Source organism: Malania oleifera, chromosome 9, assembly GCF_029873635.1.
Source record: "Malania oleifera isolate guangnan ecotype guangnan chromosome 9, ASM2987363v1, whole genome shotgun sequence".
NCBI classification, from domain to species: Eukaryota; Viridiplantae; Streptophyta; class Magnoliopsida; order Santalales; family Ximeniaceae; genus Malania; species Malania oleifera.
The window spans coordinates 63,659,543-63,670,644 of NC_080425.1; the positions used below are offsets into that span (position 1 = coordinate 63,659,543).

The window sequence follows — 11,102 nt, forward strand, 5'->3', positions numbered from 1 at the left end:
AAGAAAAGGAAAACCATAAACGGAGATAAAAAGCAAAGATGGTTGGGTAACATGTGGTTATCACCTCTTTTCTAGTACTTGTTGACCTCTTATTTCCTTTTCTTTCAAATCAATAGCTTTCTTACTACATTTAGTCTCAAGAGGAGGAAATTTTTACATTGGATATGGATTTATTTAGAGTTAGATAAAATATATTGTAAAATGGTATGAAATCCACGCTAAATTCCAATCAAGAAATCCATGCTCCAAAAAATTATCATAATATTGGTATAAATTTCAATTAAATATGAAAAATAAATGTTAATGCAATGGAAAAAAAGTAAATGAAATTTGTCACCTAGGGGCAGCCGGTGCAGTTTGCATATCTTATGATAAAAATTAGAGAAAGACTCGTATAAGGCTTTATCTCATCAATCTTGTTTTGGACAGCAATTTTAACTTCCTCATCTGTGTCACTATCAATGTCATCGAAGGCATCCCTACAAGTATCATCATTTGTCAAAGCTGAACTTGCAAATGTTAAAATTTCCTCTATTTTCTTCACAAATGTTAAATCCCCCAAACCAGAACTGATACTCTCAATAGATGTTTGCAGATCATCCGCTGCATCTTGTAACTGACTAATACAGTCAAGAAGTGTTTGACTGCCTAGATCTGACAAGTTCTTTTTTTCAGTTTCCCACATTTGTTTCAGCGCCATGGAAGCATTCACATTAATGTCACGGGAAACTGAGAGAGAGGCATTGGCTAAGAGTTTAGGACTTCTATCGATTATGCTTGCGTAGGTAGAGAGGGAATTATAGCATATATCATAATAACGAGTTTCATTGCATTCAGAGTTGACAAACATGAGGTTTACTATTGGAATAATAGGACAAGGAGTGTTTCCATTTGGTGAGCAAGTGCTCATGCTATAGAAAGGAAAAAGAATGAGAAAAGCTGCAAGTATATGTAACCAAGATGCAACAACCATATTTGAGAGAGGCAAAGGAGGTATAAGGAGGGAAATAGTCTCCCTTTTCTTATGGTTGAATGGAGGGAAGGGTATTTGATTTATAGAGATCAGTTATATGCTTTTAATTTTTTTTTTTTTTTTTTGTACATCAAAAGAGAAAAAAATTCTTCAGTGGGAAAAACATCACCAAAAAAGTATGCTAAAAATAGGGACCTAGAACACTAGTAAGGGGAGACAAACTCAAAAGATGATTGGCACGATTTGATCCTAACTTTGCTAAATAATTAGTAAAGTATTTGCCTTCCCTTAGGGTGTTAGAAAACCAAGATCCAATTCCTATTTTTAAGAAGATGGTATCTACAATCAAGGTCCAACACGTATAGCATTGTCCTCGGAAATTGGTAACTTTTTAGAAAAATCAATGTTAAAAGTATGTTAAGAGGACACAAGGTGTGGGTGGACCTTTTTTAGGAATCCAAAAATCATCATTATTTAATCTCTTTATTGCATGTGTAACCTTTTTCGCATCCTTAATTGATAAAAGATGATAAACTTGTTTCTAGATTTTGGAATTAGTGTATTCCCAAGAGGGGGTGAATTGAAATTTTAAAACTTCTTCTTAAGTTAAACCAGATATCAGTAATACACAACCTAGGGTCTTTCTATGCAATCCCAAATGTTCAGATAAATATAATGTGCGAAATTAAATCATGTGCAGCATTCATTGTCTATTGAAAATAACATACATATGCAGTAAATAGATTGCGAAAATATAAAGTGCACACACAATATGTTATTGGGATTCAGCCAAAACTGCCTACGTCCCTACCTCAGCTCGCAAGCCCAAGGATTACCACTGTTGCTCACTTAATGGGTGGAGGGACACCGTTTACAACACCTTACAAGATGGTGCACCTAGTTCTCTTAGCCGGGTTTGAACCAGTCCGGGACTATTCACAGGGCTAGTCTCGTTTTTCCGACCATACGTCGAGAATACAATAGATAATAAAATATTGTGTACAAAAACATTGCTTCTAATACAAGTAGATGATGTACACTAATTAAAGCACAATAAATACACTCACATATGATAAGAATTTGTGCTCAAGTGAGATTGGTCAAACAATGTATCAACTCACAATAATATGTGCATTTATATATATGTGTGTGTGTGTGTGTGTGTGTGTGTGAGTGAGTGAGTGAGTGAGTGAGATCTTTGAATCAGAATGGTATGATCACAATATGAAGACTCAAAAATACAATGTTTTCACAAAAACAAGCAAGTGAGTCTTTGAATCTTGCAATGGATGTGCAAGATTCACAAGTTGAGAGTATATTTCTCCACCAAAAATATTTGCCAAAGATAATGCGGGAGAAACTTGAATAATACTCTCAAAATAGGATGTGAAAAATAAATGCAATATGAGAGTAAATAAATATTTGATTTGTAAAACAAATGCCCAAGATAAATAAAACAATCTCTTTGAGAAATGATTTTCAAAGAAAAAACAAAAAGATGATCAAAAATTAAGCTTGGAAGATGAAAATAAGATTTAAAAATTTGAGAGAATTTTCTCACTAATCATCTTACTAATTATGTATAATGAGGAGGTATATATAGAGTTGGGTTGAAACATGACTGTTGGGTACCTACCTGGGTATTTTTAAATTGCTTAAGTAAAAATTAACCCCTAATTAACCTTAATAAACAATGGTAAAAGTAAGGCGACCCAAGAGTTTCGGTCGCCCGAACTATAGAGACAGTCCTCGGAACAGACACACAGAGAAAAGTAACTTTTTCATGTTCGGATGCCCGACGGAAGGTTCGGGTGGCTGAGTCAAGGTGATTTCCCAATCATTCGAGGTTCGGTCACGTGGTGGTAAGTTTAGTCTACTGAACTTTATGATTCGGTCGCCTTGGATAAAATTGAACTTAGTATTCGGACGCTCGGGGACGGTAGAAAGTGTCAGCCTTTACGTTCGGTCAACGGAGAATAGTATGTTCAATTTAGGTTTAGTTGCCCGGGCCTTAGTCAACATGTTGACTTTCTACCAATTCGGTCGACCGAGGCATTTTCAACGCCCTAGGTTTGATCGCCTGAAGTCCTTTCAAACTTAAACCTAGGTCATGTTTTTTAGCATAAGTTACCCTTATTTACATAGTTATGATTTATAAGATAGAAGAGATTTTTTCAAGTGACGTGCAGGGTCCTAGGGTTGTTCTATGGCCAAGGCTTTTTAATTAAGCCTAAAAGCTTGACGTCGGTCGACCGAAGTCTTTTTTATGGTCTTTTGATTTCCCTATGGTCAAACTATGGTCTTTGAGCAAAAACCTATTATGCATGAGATGCAATTGTTACAGACCACAATATTATTGACCAAATAATGAACCAAAATACATTTACAATCAAAACGAATGTCTTCTTATTTAGCTCTTGACTCTTCATGGAATCAGCCAAAATTATGTGTTTTAAGTCATTTTTGGCTTCCACTTTACTTACATGTGTGTGTTCTAAATGATTAACCTATTTAAGTACTTAGGCACACACATTAATAACATGCAGTTTGTCATTATCAAAACTAGAGATCGGACTCAAGAAATCAACACTAGACATATAATAATGATATTCATAAAAGATATAAATAGGAGACATGGAACAAGAAATTGTGAAGTGTAAATTCAATTTGTATATTTACTTTCCAAAATTTTTTCAGAAGAAACAAAAAAAAAATTAATTGATTGATTGATTGATGGAGGAAATCATGCTATTAGTCCCATCACCACTCCACACCAAAAAAAAAAAAAAAAAAAAACAAGACAATTAACCACTACTAAAAGTGGGACTAAGCCTAATTGTAAGCTATGATAGTGCTATGTGATCCTCAAGATCTTGAGTTAAATTGTCTACCTCGTAAATCAAAGAAAAAGATTGCAAAAAAAAAAAAAAACAAAATTATACAATTAATTCCTTGTGTTTCACATAATTGCACTTTAATCCATAATATTTTAAGAATTAATCTAAAATATATATAAAAACACAAACTACAAAGATAATTTTACGGACAAAAATATTTTTTTCTTTTAAAATAAAACTACAATTTCTTAAAGAAATACATTTATATGCTATATTTAGATGTATGAAAGTGTAAATCAATAAATATTGTTATCTTTTAAAAGTAAAACAAAAAAATTCATAAAAATAAATAAATTTCTATATACAGACTACATATAATATAAAAGTACAAATGGTATAAATTATTTTGTTAACAACAATATGCTTGTATTTTGTTAGTATAGTAAATTCCTAACATAAATTAACTTTTATGTTACATATAAAGCGAAGCTTTATTTGGTTAAAAAACAAACTAAGGGGCTATCAGTATGACTGCCAAATGTTACAAAACAAAAACCAAAGATTAAAACTAAAAACCATAAACAAAAAGTACAAATAGTTTAAAATTATTTTATACGCAAAAATTATTATCCTTTAATAATAAAGTGACAAATATCAAATTAATACGTAGCCAAAAAATTATGTAGATTTATATATAAAATATATTTCCAAAATAGGTCAGGATTTGAACCTAAAAAATCTTTTTAATCATGCATATCTCAAAATAAAATAGGTAAGACTTCTTATGTTTTCAAAAATTATTGTGAAGTGTTTAACATCATCTAAATTGTCTATAAAATAAATTTTAAAAATAAAATTATGGACCCAGAATACCCCAAAATAATTCAATTAATGATAATTGAGTAAAATATAATGATTATAAATATTTTAGGTAGAAAACTCACAATTTAGAAATTACAATAAAAATATTTATATTTTATTTGTTCGAAAAAGAATTTTTTATAAATAAAAGTTTTATTTACTAAGTTTTAGGATTCCTATGATATACCATACCATACCATACCATACAATGGTCTCTGCTGTTTAGATTTGGGTTTTATAGTTTTAGACAAAATACAAATTTTTATAAATATCTTTGAATATTCATTGTTTAATATTTCAAAACCAAATAATTTGATATATTATTAGAACTTTCTTAAAAATATATCTAAAATGCATTGATAATTATAAAATATATTTTAGGTAATATTATACACATCACATGCAATGTGCTTGACACATGTATTAATTAAATATAAAAGTATAAATAGTAAATCAATGGAAGAGAGATGAGATATATGTTGATGTGGTAGAACTCTCTTTGCTTTTCCACACAAATTTACAAAAATATTCAGAAAAGTGCATTCTAATAATGATGGAACAAGGGCAAAATTGGAAGCACAAGAAAACCGATTCACTATTCATCTCATCCTTTACACTTTTATAATATATAGATATATACAAGTATGAATAGTAACTCATTCATGGACAAAATGGAAATTCTTGTGTTTTAAAAATCTAAGAGCAAATATTCTTAAAAAAAAAATTAAAATTTTGTACTATATATAGAAACAAAAATTAAAGAAAATTATACTTAGAATATATGTCTTAAAATTAATGTTTTAATCTAAGAGAAAAAAACTATTTAATTGAAAAAAGTAAATATATAAATATAAAAAAACACCACGCGCACGCACATAACTATCTTTCTCTATTCTACAAATCAAGGCACTTGTCAACATCAAATTTTGTTCGAGCTATCGCTTGACATTGTGTTAAAAATTGGAACAAAATAAACCCAAATCCCCATTTTTCTCTTCCCATTTTTGCTATTTTTAGGATTTTTTACTCTTTTCTCTTTTAAATTTTTAACTGCTTTGAGTGGTCCATAATGGTTTGAAACAACTTAGAAAAGTTTTGTATTTTTTGCATGAAATTAAAGAAAAGAAAAAAAAAGCTCATATCTTTCTAGGGGTTCTTTTTTCTTTTCCTACTATTTTTTAAAAATTTTCAATAATTTTGAGTATTGTTTATGGAATCCATTTTATGTTTTTATTTATTTTTATAAAGTAAAAAGTTTTAAAATAATAATTAAAATTTTAATTAACTATTGATGCATGGTCAAATGCACTAACTCATACCCATCAATGGTCGCGCTTCTTTTGGTATAATTAATTTCAAAAAGAAAAGAGTAGACACATGTGGTGAATGTATCGCGTAAAAACCTTTTAATTAAAAAACATTATTAGGGCCAAAGTGACATTGTTTTGGGACCTGGTTTGGTCATTTTCTTCCTTTTGCACATGCAACCACGATCTAATCTTTCCACAACCAATCTTGCCGACACCCCAATTTTAACCAGACCTCCCCAAGGAATCCAATGCAATAAATTTAGATTTGAGTCCGGCATGATCCCAAGTTTTAAAATTAAAAAAACCCCAATGTTCAAATATCAAGTCCTTTGATGTTAACCCAAGTCCTGTTAATTTTCATTTGAGTCCTTGATAGAGTCTATTAAGTTGTTAAAGAGTCTTCTTGAACCCTAGTTCACTATCCAAGTTGGGGGTCCTTCTTGTGACAAAATTAATCTCCATGAACTCGTGATTTTAAACCTATCTCCCTCAGACAAGGTATTATAGCTCAAGTATCAGCCAAGATTATGTGTTTTAAGTCATTTTTGGCTTCCACTTTACTTATACGTGTGTGTTCTAAATGATTAACCTGTTCAAGTACTGAGGCACACACATTAATAACATGCAATTTGTCATTATCAAAACTAGAGATCGGACTTAAGAAGTCAACACTAGACATATAATAATGGTATTTAGAAAAGATATAAATAGGAGACATGGAACAAGAAATTGTGAAGTATAAATTCAATTTGTATATTCACATTCCAAAATTTGTATAGAAGAAACCAAAAGAAAAAAAATAATTGATTGATTGATTGATAGAGGAAATCATGCTATTAATCCCATCACCACTCCACACAAAAAAAAAAAAAAAGACAATTAACCACTACTAAAAGTGGGATTAAACCTAATTGTACGCTATGATAGTCCTATGTGATCCTCAAGATCTTGAGTTAAATTGTCTATCCTCGTAAATCAAAGAAAAAAAATGCATAAAAAAAAAATTATACAATTAATTCCTTGTGTTTCACATAATTGCACTTTAATCCACTATATTTTAAGGATAAAAGCACAAACTACATAGATAATTTTAAGGACAAAAATATGTTTATCTTTTGAAATAAAAGAACAAATTCTTAAAGAAATAGATTTATATGATATATTTAGATGTATGAAAGTGTAAATCAATAAATATTGTTATCTTTTAAAAGTAAAACAAAAAAATTCATAAACAGAATAAATTTCTATATACAGACTACACATAAAAGTACAAAAAGTATAAATTATTTTGTTAACAACAATATGCTTGTATTTTGTTAGTATAGCAAATTCCTAACAGAAATTAACTTTCAAACCAAGACTAAACATTATTGAAAGAAATAAATTTTCACTGCATATATAGAACTAAAATTGTCTAACAATGGTGCCCTAATTAATCTTTTTAAACAACTCAATATTCCTAAATAAAGTAAATATTCGTTCTATAAACTTATTTAACCAAAATTTGAAAAAAAAATTACATTTAAAATGTCTAAAAGCTATTGTTTAAACATAAAAGAAAAACACTTTCATTAGTTTAAAAAATAAAATAAAATAGCAGTATATACACTTATCTTTATCTTTGTCTATAAACCAAATTAATAAAAAAATAAAATAGAATAATTCATTTAACAATTAAAAAAATATTGCATTTCTTGTAGAAAGGGAAGCTTTATTTGGTTAAAAATCAAACTAAGGCCAAATGTTATAAAACAAAAGCCAAAAATTAAAACTAAAAGCCATAAACAAAAAGTACAAATAGTTTAAAATCATTTTATACACAAAAATTATTATCCTTTAAAAATAAGGTGATAAAATTCTAATTAATACATAACTAAAAAATTATGTAGATTTATATATAAAATAATTTTCTTAATAATATATCTAAAATGTAAATTTTTATAAATATCTTTGAATATTCATTGTTTAATATTTCAAAACCAAATAATTTAATATATTATTAGAACTTTCTTAATAATATATCTAAAATGTATTGATAATTATAAAATATATTTTACATAATGTACTTGACACATGTATTAATTATATATAAAAGTATGAATAGTACATATCACATGCAATGTACTTGACACATGTATTAATTATATATAAAAGTATGAATAGTAAATAAATCAAAGAGAGATGTGACGTATGTTGATGTGGTAAAACTCTCTTTGCTTTTCCACACAATTTTACAAAAGTATTCAAAATAGTACATTCTATAAGGGCAAAATTGGAAGCACAAGAAAACCAATTCTCTATTCATCTCATCCTTCACACTTCTATGATTGTTAAAAAATATATTTATTTTTATTTATTTATTGTGACTTTTATCACAACCGTTGGTACGTCTCTAAATCCAACTATTGTGTGGTGTCATATATATATATTTATAAGTCATGAGAAAATATAGGTATTGCTTGTCATTTTATGCAAGGAGAGCTAGAGAGGGGTTCTCTCTAGGAAGAACTTTTCTTCAACGGGTTGATAGTAAAGGGGTGTACATGAGATCTAAGATCGGGGAGAGACTAATCAGATCTTGTATTGTCATCATGTCATAATGAATTTTTCTCCAGGTACACGCTCCGTGAACGTAAGCAACCTTGTTGAACCACGTAAAATCTCTTGTCTCCATTTTTCTATGAATGTTCTTTGTGTGATTTATTTTGTTGATCGGAAGATTAAAATCGTGGCGCGTCAGCAAGTTGTATCAGAACTCGGTTTCAATTGTGTGCAGATTAGATCGAAAGAAATTTTTTGGATATGAAGTTTTCCACGGGAGTGCTCAAGATCAGAGTGGTTTGTTCATATCAGATTGAGGTACGCGAAGATTTAGATCTAGTGCTGAAAAATATTCCGAAAATTTTCAATTGAAGGAGGACCATTTTTCAATTGAACGTGTTAAAAAAAATTTGGAAGAAAAAAAAAATTTTGCAGACGAAAAACATGATGAATAGTGCCAGAATTGGGTGACAAACCTGGATTCAAAATCAGGTTGGGTTGGAGCATAGGTCGAGACGAGGATCCTTCCCGTGGAGCACTGCATCACGCTGACGTAGGCGTCGTTGTTGACGTCATCTTGTTGATGTCAGAGGAGAGAAGAAAAAAATAAATTAATGGCGAGTACTTCGATGACCAAGTTTGAGGTGGACCCCTTTAATTGGAAAAATAATTTCAGTCTATGGTAGAGCACTGTGAAGGATGTATTGGTCCAACAAGGACTGATTAAGGCACTGTATGGGAAAGAAAAAAAGCTAGAAACCATGTCAGATGATCAGTGGGAGGAGCTTGAAATGAAAGCGGTAAGTATCATTCGTTTAAATTTAGCTCCAAAAATTAAAGTGTTTTTCGTCTAATAGAGCTTTTCAATCTTGTTTTGATGATAACAAAATGATGGTTGTTTTAACATGCGTTGTTGAGTTGTTTTAATTCAGGTCTAAGTAAAATGACACTCACGACTAATCATGGAAGTAAGCTGGAGATCGAAATCAATCAAATGAAAGCTTCTTAAAACATTGAAGAAATAAAGGAAACATGAAGAGCTTAAAGGCCAAGTAGACCTTGAAGTAAAGATTAAACCTCAAGAGGCTGCAAGACTTAGTGATTAAAGAGATCATGCTTAGAAGGATATTTGTTAGTATTTCAAGTCATCACTATTTAGATATGTGAAGCTCTTTAAAGAAACAAAGACTTAGAGACCAGCACTTGAAAAAACTCTTGAAAATGTTTTTGAAATGTTATAATTAAGTTTTTCAAGTAAACTAGATTTTCAAGAAATCAGAAATAGAAAATATTTGAAAAGAGAGGACTGCCCAGCCAAATGACTAGTGATCCAGTCGAGTAAGTCAGTGACCCAATCGAATGAGTCAGCCGACTGACTCTACGGAGAATTTTTGAATTTCAAACTTGCGGGAAATTTTTTAAAAATTAATTCTATAATTTAATATTTTTTGAAAAGTTTCCTAAATGAAAGATTTTCAAAATTAATTCTATAATTTAATATTTTTTGAAAAGTTACCTAAATGGAAGATTTTCAAAAATTAATTCTATAATTTATTATTTTTTGAAAAGTTACCTATATACTTCATGTTAAATGAGGAAACTTTTCCTTAAAAGGGTCTATAAATACCTTGCTAAATGAAGAATACATTCAAGCAATACATGATTTCTATGCTAAAACTCTCCTAAAGCTCATTCTTGATCACACCTTTGCTGAGGAAAACACTATGAAATTGCTGGATTAAAAAGGAGTTCTAATTTTGAGTTGCATCTAAAATTCTTATATCAATAAGAAAGAAACTTTGGTGACTTCTAAACCTTGAGCTTCACATTTTCTATTTAGTTTTGGTTTTGAAGTACGATTTGAGATTTAACTTGTACAACTTGCTCTGTATTTGAAAGTGTTTTTTTACGTAGATATCCATTCCTTTCTACTTAATCTTTGACGGTTCAAGGTATTGTTGGATCTTTAGACCAAGCATAGGTTGTTGCTTGGAGAGGTTTCTCTTCCTGAAAAAGAGACTGGTTATTGTAAAGGTTTTTGTTCCACCCGGAAGGAATAAGATATAGTGAAATCCTTAGGTGGTTGACCTAAGGCAAGGGCGTAGGCTAGGCCTCGTAAAAGCTGTGGTGTCACTCTCTTTCCCTTACTCTCTTTTAAATTTTAGCAAAGATATAACTTGTGTGGATGTTGTAATTCTCTCAATCATAAAATAATGCATATTGGAAATTAAGTAAACCCAAAGCCTAATTTGTTCTTGGACTTGAAGAAACCGAAAGGGAGTATGTTGGTTAATCAATTTTCCGCGGAAACCGTAAGGAAGTATGTTGATTGGTTAACAATCCAAAACCTATTAGCTGAAAATTTATTTAAATTCTGATATTGGAAAAGTATTTGGATGTTATTTTAATATTCAATTCAAAGCCCAACTACAGGACTTGCATTTTCATATAACAGGGCTATTGAATATTTGTGTTGTGGTTGTTGTACTTGAATAGTAAATTTATTGATTGTGTTTGTTGTAGTTGTGGATTGAATAGAAGAAATTAGTACTTGTGTGGATTGTTTGATCAACAAAAATA

The 11,102-nt window shown here is 30.0% G+C and overlaps 1 protein-coding gene across 1 annotated transcript; it reads right to left on the reverse strand.

Moving 5' to 3' along the window:
* Window positions 1-337: 337 nt before the first annotated feature.
* LOC131163480 (pectinesterase inhibitor 10-like) lies at window positions 338-700 on the reverse strand. The gene has a single exon (XM_058120076.1). The coding sequence runs from the start codon at window positions 698-700 to the stop codon at window positions 338-340; it is 363 nt and encodes a 120-aa protein (XP_057976059.1).
* Between the last annotated feature and the right edge of the window lie 10,402 nt (window positions 701-11,102).